The following is an 11093-nucleotide window of genomic DNA, read 5'->3' as shown; positions in this document are numbered from 1 at the left end:
GCTCTGTGACCAAGGGTCACCTGCCCTCCCTCTGTGGCTGCAGCTTTGGGTTCTGCACCAGGAAGGGGCATATCAGGGTGGGAGGACAGGGGTGCTGGTGCCAGGGCCAGGGAGGAATTGAAGGGCCATTCTCTGGAGGTATGTGTCCTGGGTGCTTGGACTGTCACCCCTCACCCATGTCCTGGAGGGTCCCCCTGGCCAGGAGAGTCAGGCCAGATTCCTGGTCCACCTATCCGTGAAGCATGCCTGGAATGCAGGTGACCTCAGAGGGTGAGCTTGAGTACTTGCTTCCTGGGATTCCTGGCTGGCTAACAGCACACAGACCTGCACTAATTAAGCACAGGCCCTCCGTGTTGCCCAGGCCAGCTCGAAGACAGGATGGGCCAGCAGGGACAGGGGTGCTTCTTTGGTGGGGCCTCTGGCCTGGGGAGCCTGTGGCTTTCAGCTGGAGGTGAGGGGGAAGGTCTCAGGGGCAGGAGGAGGTCGGTTGGCTGTGTGGCACCTGCCCTCACAGCGGGGGAAATGGGTGGGGAAGGTCTGCTGCCAGAGTCAGGGCTCCCCCTGCCCGCTCTGCACTTTGGTCTCACTGTGGCCATTTTCCGGGTGCGAAGGGAGGGGCCAGGAGGCCAGGGAGGGCACAGGGCCTGGCTCCAAGTTCAAATTCCAGCCCTGCTCGCCCAGTGACCTTGGGAAGGTGCGGCAAGTCGGGCACCCCATGGGCCCCTGGGGCCGCCCCAGCCGGCGTGGGTGGGGCCTGGGGAGACCCCTTCGCTTGGGCCAGGAGGCGGGACTTAGCCCGGGGGACCCTGCGGGGTCTTGGACCAGCCGGCCCAGGTGCTAAGCTGGGCCCTGGGTTAAAGGGTGTTGGGCCCCTCTGGCCCTGCTCCGCTGCCCCGCCCCCCTGCACATCCAGGGGGGAGCTGCACCCAGGGGTAGAGGTAGAGGTGGTCTGCAGCTGCTTCGCCCCGCCCCCAGCCCAGAGCCACCTGGTGCCCAGGGACAGTCCCGGCCCAGCCCTCCCTGCGCAGGGAGGTGGAGCCAGGGGCGCGGCGGGTGGGGCACCCAGGAGTCTCTGCCAGCCCACCCTCCAAGGGCAACTCCTGGGTCTTCCCACCGTACCCCACGTCTGACCTGGAGCCTGACCCGGCCCTGCACTTCCCCGCTGGGCTTCCTGCTGGCTCTGGCACCCAGGAAGTGCACCTACGGGAGCAGCCATGGGGCAGGGCTGGGTCGACCAAGGGGTGGCCGACCAGTCCAAGTGGGGAGAGGAGGCTTTGGAGGGGCAGGACCGAGGTCCCCCGCCACCACCAGGCCCCTGGATTCTGGGGACCCCGCCAGGCCCCGGGACAGGGAGCGCACTGCCTGGGTCTGTGACTCACCCACCACTAGTTTAAAGGATGGCTGCGCAGCCGCCGCCCCAAGACCCGAGACGAGCGGGCAGGCCAGCGCCCAGGTGAGCTGGGCTGCCAGCAGCGTCTCCGGTCCCCGGCACCCCACTCCACGGGGAAACTGAGGCCCAGCCAGCTGTGCCAGCTCCCTCGGTCCGCTCCTTTACCCAAGCACCAGGCAGGCAACGACGGGGACCAGGGCGCTCTGGTTCCCGAAAACGGCTGGGCGCCTCACCTGTTCACGACGGCCCCTGGTTCTGCTCGGTCGTTCGATCGGTCAGCAGGAGCGTCTGCCTGCCCGTCCGTCCCCAAGGCAGTCTGTGGGCCCCTGGGTTGCGGCGCTCCGTCTGGGCGGGCCTGTGGGATACTGCGCGGGCCGCCGGGCGGGGCAGGCGGAGAAGGAACCTGAGCGACAGGTTACAGAGTAACCCAGAGGCCCCGCGGGTGCGCGGGAGGCGGAGCCGGGGCGCCCCGCCCACCAGCGCCCCAACCTGGGCTCTAGACCCCGCCCGCAGGCCGCCCCGCGGCCCCACCCCTGCACGGATCCTATCCGAGGTCCCGTCAGCGAGGGGACCTGCCAGGGGTCCTGTGGGAGGCAGCTGCCAGGGGTGGGGTCCTGTGGGAGGCAGCGCTGGGGTGGGGCCTCAGAGAACAGGCCAGTGACCCCCACCCCCGTGGTATTGAGTGCAGTTGTCATGGTCCCCCGGACCCTCTTTGGTGGACCTGTCAGGTCTGGTTGGTCCCCAAGGCCACCCAGATGGATATGGAGGTGGGCGGAGCTCCCGGGTGGAAGCCCCTGTCTCCTAGCCACACTTAAAATCTTGCCACCAGCGACTCCCAAGCAACAGGGAAGGGCACACCTGCCTCTGGGGAGCAGGCAGACCACTACCCCCAGTGGCTTCCTCTGTGCAGGGACCCCTAACCCTCCTCCTGGTTCTGCCCCACCCTGATGGGAAGGTGGCCACACGTGAGCCAGTTTGCAGGCTGGGGTGGTGGTGGGACCACATGATCCCTTTCCACCTCATCTGAACTGCCCTCCTCAGCCCCTACCCTAGGCTGCAGCCAGATTGGGTGCCCTGCCCACCCTAGCTGACTGCTTACAATCAGTGGCCCCTTGGGGTTGTCAGCCAGAACACACGGCGGTGTTTGTGGTGGGTAAGGGAGGAGATGGTGGCAGTTTTCTGGAGACTCAAAGGCTCTGCTAATTCCTGGGTGGGGTGGGGAGAGGCCACTGAACACTGAGGGCTTGCAGGCTGGGCTCCCTGGAAGGCTGGGCAGCTGTGCCCTGGGGCTGGTGTGGACCCAGCACTGCCATCATCCTCAGCCTGGGGCCACACTGTGAGGTCCTGATCCTACTACCTGCTCCTAGTGTGACCTACCATCCTGGCTCTAGGCCACGGGCTGTTGCCCCCCTACCTTTGGGCTTCATAGGCATGGAGCAGGGTGGGTGCTGCTTGCTTGGTGGCTGTCACCTACAGGCCTGAAGCTGAGGGCTGGGCTACAGGCCTGGGGGTCCTGTGGGCCCTGCCCCAGCAGGGTGCCCTGGTAGCAGCACAGGGGGGCTGCCGAGCCAGAGTTTGCAACCTGACGTCCTGGCTTGGTAGGGTCTACAGGAAGGCATGGGTCATGCCCGCAGCAGCAGCCACCTGCCTGGATGCCTCACCAGGTGCCAGGATGGCCAGTGCCCCGAGGGGACAGGCTGGAGGTGGACAGTGACTCCCTGACCCGCCTCTGCTGAGCAGGCCCACAAATGTTATGGACAGCAGCACTGGCCACCAGCCCCACAGGTGGTCCCAGCTGCAGCCCACCCCAGGCAGGGAGGCAGGCAGTGGGTGGAGAGGCCCAGCCACCCTGCCCCCCAATCCCTCTGTGACCTGTGGGTGCTCACGGAGGCCAGTCCCCAAGACAGGAGGGGGAACTCCAGACCCTGCAGCCACTGGGGGGCATTGCTGCGGCTGGTCAGGGGCAGCTGACTCAGGCGAAACTCAGCTGGTGCAAGCGTTTCTTTATTTAAGCACTCGGTGAGGGGAGAACAGGCCCCGATTCCAGAGGAAGGCTCGCTGGGGACAGCGGGGACACCGAAACCAGCTTGGTGTGCAGGCTGTCCGTGACGGACATGGGTGCGCACAGCCAGGCTTCTCTAGGTGGCCAGTCAGAGCCAGCAAGGCCCTGGGGTGGCTGAGGGGCCCCATTTCTTCCGGCCTTTCCCTGGGGCTGTGGTGGGGCCGCTGAGGCTGTGCTGGAATTGTGTTTCACTGGAAAGAGGAGAGGTGCCACTGCCCTGGCTGAGCTGCGCGTGAGTGGGGCATCTGCCCTAGTGTCAGGTCCCAGTGCTGCCTGCCCCCACGGGGGTAGGAGGGCAGAGGCTGACCTTTGACTGTGCTGGTTGGGGCCTGAGTGGGGGATGCGCCCATCTTCAGCGCCAGCACGGAGATGCTGGGGGAGAACAGGCCCATCCTCACTGGACAGCAGCACCAGCAAGCTGGTGGGGAGCCCCTTTGGGGAGTGTCCAGCCTGTGGCAGTGACTTGGCCTGCGGGCCCTGCCTTCCTGAGAGTGAACCACCCCTGGGCCTTGGTGGTCAGCATGGGCCCTCAGCTGCCCAGACCTTCAGCCGATGACCCATCAGCTACCACGGCCATGATCTAGAGGAGTTCATCAGCAGGAGGTCCTGACCCTGCCTGCTGGCCATGGCCATGCACCCTCCCTGGTTTCTACGTGCCCCCCGCCCTCAGCCTGATGGACCGGTGGGGCCCAGCAGGAGCATCCTCTCGGCTCAGGGGGAGCAGGTCTCAGAGGCTCTGCCAGAGACGCAGGGCAGCTGTCTAGCTGACGAAGGCAGCAATGGTGACCACCTGCAGGGCCGCCTCGAGGCCGTGGAGAGCCAGGCGTGTGGCACCCAGGGCTGTGTCCGCCCACAGCACCAGGGTCTGCCAGCGCAGGAAGTAGGTGGAAAGGAGGCCTGAGCCCACTGTCAGTAGCAGGCTCACGGCCAGCGGCCCTTCAGCCTCCGTCAGGTTACCCTTGGTGCCTGTGGAAGGGAGAGGAGGTCTGAGACCCAGTAGGAGGCCGCTGGCTGTCCAGGCACTGCCCCAGGTGAAGGTGGGCAACCCTCTGTTTTCACCTCTGTCTTCAGATCCCTTCAGCCTAACAGCCTGGACCTGAGCACAACCATCCTGCCTGTGGTTACAGCTCTCCATTCCTGCAGAGTTCGGGTGGGGCACCCTGTTGGCTGGACCACTGCTAGCGCCCACCCAAAGAGCAGGCCAGGTCAGAAGGGGCTGCTTCCCTGGGGGTGGACGCAGGTCCCCTGGGAGGGTGCAGAGAGAGCCCAGGGGAGGCAGGTCTGCCTCATCCCCACTGGGGCTGTTCAGGGAGGTGATTATCTCTACACACCCCTGGCTACACACTTGCTGCTTCTGCCTAATGCATATCGCACAGTGCGCGGGAGAGCGGCTGCGGACTTGCCAGGGGTGTTTTAGGGTGCCATGGCCCAGCATGCTTCACACACACAGACCTGCCAAGAGTGGACTGATCCCGGGCTGGTGTGGTGGGGGAGGGACCAGGCACCAGGAAGTCCCCTCTGGTCAGTCCCTGCAAATGACAACTCTGGGCCACCTGTTCCACCTGTAGGGGTGAGGCTCCTGCCCTGGGGCGGTGGGGGAAGGGGTTAATAGCACAGGTTGAGGGGGGCTTTGGGGGTGGCAGGCTCTAACTTTGCTGTGCCTGTTTCCTCACATTAAATGGGGATGGGGTGCTGACACCTCCTGGGAAATGCCTGATGTTGGAACTGTCACCTGTCCAACATTCCGGTTGGCAATGCTCTGAGGCTCACTGGCAAGCGGGGGTGGGGTAGGGGGTAGGGCGAGACCAGGAGGCAGAGCCATGCGGCAGGTAAGCAGCATCTGGCATTGCTTATTGCTTCTGTTCTGCTTGAGCCTGCAGCAGCTGTATTTTCGTGGCTGGGCTGAAGGTCGGGAGGCTGTAGGCCTCCATCTTGGCTGTCGTGGGCTGCCTCAGTCCTGGTGCAGTGGGGACGAACCCGCACACTGCCCGGCTCCATCAGCCAGTGCATCTGGTCTGACAGTAGCGAGCATCCTGTGAGCAGTTCAGCAGGAAACCCCAAAGGCTGGGGGCCACTGCGGAGGTCTCCCTTCCTCCCTCTGTCCACTCACCCAAGTACAGCCCCGCAGCTTCCAGCACCCCCGCCGTCACCAGCAGAGCCAGATCAAGGACCAGGTAGCGCTGTGGGTAGCTGAACACCTGACCTGGAGCAAGGAGAGAGGAGATGCCCGGGCGGCCAGCCAGCGGCTCCGCCCCCAGCCTAGCCCATGCCCCGCCCTCTGCCCTTGTAGGCGCCCAGGCAGGAGGTGGAAGGTGCAGAAGGCCCCGCCCCTCACTCTTGTAGAGCAGCAGCAGCAGCGTGGCCAGGAGGTGGAAGGCACTGAAGGCCCCGCTCAGGTACAGCAGCATCTGCAGGGGCACCGACGAGAGCTGGGAGCAGGCGGTCAAGGAGGCAACTTGCAGAACTGCGCCCTCCCAGGGCCCCTGCCTGGTTGCCACACACATACACACAGGTCCATCTGGGCTCACACCTGCTTCCACGGGTGCATCCCCCGGCCACCTTGCTCCGGATGGGTCCATGGGTTGCAGGACAGGCTGCCGGCCAGAGGAAGCCCTCCTACTCCCAGGGCCACCCAGAACCGCCCCCTCTCCCCACACATACATGCCCACTAAGTGACTCTTTCAATTGACATCACCCTCTCCCCACCACCTGGAGCTCCGTGGAAGGCCACTGTTTGACCCTGGCCAATAGAAGTTGGAGGGGGAAAGCGAGCACCCGCCCCAAGCCCTGGACCTGGCACACTGACGCTAAACCCTGCCTTTCGACCTCATCTCCTGGCCTTGGGAGACGTGGCACCCCTTTCCCCACTGTCCCTGAGGGTTATCTTCCTGTGAGAGCTATGCTCTCAATCCCTGTGTGAGCCCCTGCCCCCAGACATGCTGGGATGAAGGAGGTGGGGGAAGAAGAGGTGGGGAGCAGTTGGAGGCCAGGCCAGGCCCAGCAGAAGGATACCACCGTGGAGGAGCTGCCTGCAAGAGAAAATGTCGTTGAGTGGCCAGCAAGCCCACAAGGACACCGAGACCCTGCCCTCCACTACCTCTCCATCAGGAGTCCCACATGGGCCTGCCCGCTGGTGCAGGGCCCCACCTCGCCCACCAGGGGACACCCCCACCTCTTTGGCCCAGGCCAAGGCTCTGGAGGCCGCCTGCGGGATACCTGGAGCTCACAGCTCTCCTCTCCGTTTCTCTCTCACATGCAGGCCTCTTGTGATCCCGGTCTGTAAGAAGCAGCTTCCACTACTAATACTATTTGCTTTCCTGTGAGGTTTTATTCATTGCTTCAAATACCCTTCCCCAAAGAAGAATTTCCTGAAGGGCAGTCTGCCTTTGCATCGTGCAGACACGAAACTTTTGTGGCTGTGCCCCAGCCACGACGGTTCCAAGTTCGAGGCTATGCATTTGAGACACTCGCCCTCGGAGCGCCTGTGGTCGTTTCCTGCGTGGGCTGGGGGCATGGCAGTGGCAGGAAGCACATCCCCCAGAGCCCTGAGTCAGTACAAACCCTACCTGGGGCAATCCCCGCACCACGGGCCCCAGTGGGGCTCTGAGGGGCAGAAAGGGAAAGCTGGCCCTGAGGCCTCTGCTGACTCCTGTGGGGAAGCGGGCTTGCGCGGTGGTGGGGTGTATGTGTGTGTGTCTTCACAGCAGGGGTTCTGGGAGCCAAGGTCAACAGGCCCTAACTGGTGGGCGTGGCTACCTGGACACCTGCAGTTGTTTCTCGAACCCCTCCACTGTGTGTCAGCATGCCTTGGGGGTAGATATTTCAAATTTATTTGCCTGTTGTAACAGACTTGGGGGGGAGTGGGGACCCATCACAACTGGGTCTTCAGTAATTCCCATGAGGGGGGCAGGCTCCGATAGGCTGCTCCAGCTTTGCAGGGCCCGTCTTAGCCTTCCTGAACCAACAGTTCGGGTGACTATTGGGCGCCTGGCTGGAACAGGTGGGGCAGAGGTGAGATGTGGTACTAAAAACGCTCTCCCCCCTTGGCCTCTGGGCTAAGCTGCCAGATGTGCGACCAGCTCCTGAGCTGGCTGTGGGCTTTGTCAATGAATCCAACCTAATTCAGCACAGCCCTCCCGGAAGGGCACCTGCCTCGACTCCCACGGCTCTTCAGTCTCCCCATGGGGGCCCATTGGGAGCCGCCGTGGACAGCGAATGTTCCACAGCTGTGTGAATGGCCACCCTGCCCGAGGGACCTCCAGTTACAGTGTAAAGGAGTGCTGGGCAGAGAGGGGCCCTGGTGCAGCAGAGGCTGCACACTTTCGGGAGCTGTCCTGGGTGAGCTGCTAGCACAAAGTCAACAGATTGGACCTGCCAGGCTCTGCAAGGGGGAGAGGTGCCAGGCTCTGCAAGGGGGAGAGGTGCCAGGCACTGCAAGGGGGAGAGGTGCCAGGCACTGCAAGGGGGAGAGGTGCCAGGCACTGCAAGGGGGAGAGGTGCCAGGCTCTGCAAGGGGAGAGGAGGCTTTCTGCTCTCAGAGGCAGTGCCCCTCTGTGCTCTAAGGTGGCTGTGAGTCCGCATGGACTCGATGGTCAAGTGGTGGCTGGGAGCACAGGGGGTAGTAGAGGTTGGGCGGGAGGGGGACGAGTGCCACGCCTCTCTGCCCAAGCATGGGGTGTGTCTCACTAAATGAAGCAGGTGCCTGGTTCTGTTGTACAAGGGGTCACTGGGTTGGAACGGGCAGCAGCCGACACCTCTGCTCAAAACGCCGCTGGGGTCAGGCTATGGAGGAAAAGCCGCACTCAGCCCCTTCAGAGGGACAGGAAATGGAAACGGTGTAGGGGGAGAATGGTCAACATACCCAGTCTCATGCGACAGACCACTCTGGCATGATGGTGTGAGGGTTCGTGTAGGTCACTGGTTCTCAACCTTCCTAATGCCCTGACCTTTTAATATAGTTCCTCGTGTTCTCATGACTCCCAACCATAAAATCATTTTAGTTGCTACATCCTAACTGTAATATTGCTACTGTTATGAATCGGGGGATCCCTGTGAAAGGGTTGTTCAATCCTCAAGGGGTCTTGACCCACAGGTTGAGAAGTGCTGGTGTACGGGCTGCTCCGTCGGCTTTTAAGGCTGTAATTCTGACAGTAGCTCATGGCCTCTGCTTTCTCCTGCAAGGCAGCTGTGGATTGGAACCTCCAACCTTGGGTTAGCAGCCCCCGTGCTTAATTCCCAGTGCCACCGCGGCTCTTGACTCTGAGGACAAAGGGCCCAGCAATTTTCACTCCTAAGTATGTCACGGGCTTCAAAATGTTTGGGGAAATCCCATTATCCTTTCATTCCATTTTTCCAGGGACTGTTGGGGGTCCCTCCTAGATCGGCCAGCGAACTAAAGCCATGTCCACCACACAGACAACAGTGCACAAGATGACCCTGCAGCAGCACCGACCAAGGCCCCAAAGTGGACACAGCCCAGTGTCCCTCCGCAGATGAAGGGGTGAGCAGTGTACACACGACGGGGCCTCCCTCCGAGAGGAATCGGAATAGCAAGTCCAGAGCGCGGACAAGGAGGTGGGCACGGAGGATAGGAGAGAGGAGTGGAAGGGGCCGGGGAGAGGCATGGGAAGCCGGGGGCGGGCACGGGGCAGGGGAATGAATGGGCGTTTGAGTGGGTGGGCACAGGGCAGGAGGCACAGATGGAAACGGGGGCGTGGCACAGAGTGAGTAGTGGCAGTGTGGGCATGGGGGGAGTGGGCACAGGGGAGGGGACTCAGGGCTTGGCTTCGGGGGGATGGAAAGGTTCCGCAGCTAGGCAGCGCCGTGGCCGCGCAGCTCAGAGGCAGCGCGAAACACCCTGCCCAGCAACCACAGGAAGAACACTGCAGCGCCCGGCTGGCCCGAACGTCCTACCAGTCCCTGGGGTCCCCGCCCGAGGCCCCGCCGTCCAGACCCGCGCCCGGCCGGCCCGCATCAGCGAGTCCCGCAGCCGGCGCGGCGAAGCCCGCTCACCTCGCCTCGCGGCCGCCATCTTGCCCCGCCCCCTCCCGCCGACTCCGCCGCGATCCCGGCAGCCTCTCGGCTTCGCGCTCTTCGCTGCTCTTCGGCCATTTTCGCTTCTGTTCCCGAAGGAGCCCGACCGAGCCGTGGTACAAGGAGTTGACAGCCGAACCGGGGCCGAGGCCCGAGGAGTCTGTCCGGCAGTGCTCGGGCACTTTCGGACAGGAGGCCGTGAAGAGCCGAGCCTCGGGAGGATTCGGACTCGGGAATATTCGGCTGAGCTCGGCTCAGCCTCGGGGGTGGGGGGCGGGGGGGCTCGCGCCCAGCTCGCGGCGAGGGCCTGCGAATCCTTGGGCACAGGATTTTTTTTTCCCCCGAGGCCAAGCTGTGTCTGAGGTCGGCAAGTGCCAGCCCCAGAGCCGGTCGACCCTGTCGGCCGGAGGCGGCAACGTCCTCAGCCCTGTAGGCCCCGAGGAAGGCCGGAGCAGAGCCGCTCGGAAACTCTCGTGTGGTCTCGGACTAACTCGGGTTTTCGATTCGGAGAGCTTCGGCTCTCCTCGGTTCCGGCGTATTAGCTGTCGGCTCAACTGGGCCGCTTCGTGGCGGTTCGGCCCGTGTTCCGGCTGGGCGCTCGGGCGGTCTCGTCTGGCCTCGGCAGGTGTACTCGGGCGGCCTCGGCTGGACTGGGCGTTCGCCTTCGGGCGCACTCGGCTCGGCCGGGCGATTGTCTTCGGGAAGGCTCGGCTCGACTCGACTCGGAAGTAACTTCGCGCGGCCTCGGCTCCGCTCGGCCGGGGGCTGGTGCCGCTTCGGCCGGGCTCGGCGTGCGCTTTCCCGAGGCCCCGCTTTGGGCTCCGTGCGGCCTTCGGGCGGCCTCGGGTGCGGCTCGGCGGGCGCCTTCGGGCGGGCTCGGCGGAGTCCGGATGGAGGACTCGGACTCGGCGGCCAAGCAGCTGGGCCTGGCCGAGGCAGCTGCGGTGGCGGCCGCGGCCGCTGTGGCGGCGGCGGCCGCGGCCGCAGCAGGGAGCGAGACGGAGGAGCCGGTGCTCAGCAGGGACGAGGACTCGGAGGAAGACGGTGACTCTGAAGCGGAGCGAGAGACACAGCGCGTGACGGCCGTGGCGGTGATGGCGGCTGAGTCCGGGCACATGGACATGGGCACCGAGGCCCTGCCTGGCCCCGATGAGGCCGCCGCAGCTGCCGCCTTCGCAGGCAAGTGTCCACCGCGCGCCTGCTTCCTGAGTGACCTGCTCTGTACACCTTCCCGCGTGCGGGCCCCGCCCCCTTGTACCTGCACACCTGCCCTACATGTCTGTCTACACACCCCCTCAAGTGATTGGCCCGCCTGCACATTCGCCCTGCAAAGGTGCCACATGTGACCTGCAGGTACCCCCCTTTCGTGCATACATCCTTTATGACCAGCCCCGCCTCCTTCTGCCTGCACACCTGACCTGCGTGACTAGCCCCACCCCCTTTTACCTGTACACCTACCCCATGTGACCAGCCCCCTTCTACCTGCACATCTGCATCCTTTTACCCATACATCATCTCTGCACCTCTGTGTACACATGTGATGTGACCAACCCCGCCCCCTTCAATCAACATCCCTGGCCCCTCCTCCAGTGATCAACACCGCTCCTT

General features: G+C 64.0%; 2 protein-coding genes across 5 annotated transcripts in view; one reads left to right on the top strand and one right to left on the bottom strand.

Annotated features, from left to right (window-relative positions):
- Positions 1 to 3386: 3386 nt before the first annotated feature.
- Positions 3387 to 10280, bottom strand: TMEM80 (transmembrane protein 80). Its single transcript, XM_075545149.1, has 5 exons — positions 9465 to 10280; positions 6465 to 6481; positions 5788 to 5881; positions 5563 to 5655; positions 3387 to 4418 (listed from the first exon to the last, which is right to left on the bottom strand). Exons 1-5 carry the CDS (start codon positions 9481 to 9483, stop codon positions 4213 to 4215), a joined length of 429 nt encoding a protein of 142 aa, XP_075401264.1. The 5' UTR covers positions 9484 to 10280; the 3' UTR covers positions 3387 to 4212.
- Positions 9315 to 11093, top strand: part of DEAF1 (DEAF1 transcription factor) — a 29018-nt gene continuing 27239 nt past the window's right edge. Inside the window, exon 1 of one of the 4 annotated variants that reach the window (XM_075545146.1) lies at positions 9315 to 10664. In XM_075545146.1, the coding sequence (XP_075401261.1) occupies positions 10376 to 10664 (289 nt within the window). In that variant the 5' untranslated portion in view covers positions 9315 to 10375. The remainder of the gene's footprint in view (positions 10665 to 11093) is intronic. The other 3 variants (XM_075545145.1, XM_075545147.1, XM_075545148.1) reach the window with 3 other exon arrangements.

The sequence above is a fragment of the Tenrec ecaudatus genome, chromosome 4 (assembly GCF_050624435.1).
Source record: "Tenrec ecaudatus isolate mTenEca1 chromosome 4, mTenEca1.hap1, whole genome shotgun sequence".
Taxonomy (NCBI): domain Eukaryota; kingdom Metazoa; phylum Chordata; class Mammalia; order Afrosoricida; family Tenrecidae; genus Tenrec; species Tenrec ecaudatus.
This window is presented reverse-complemented; position numbering and strand designations above follow the sequence as displayed.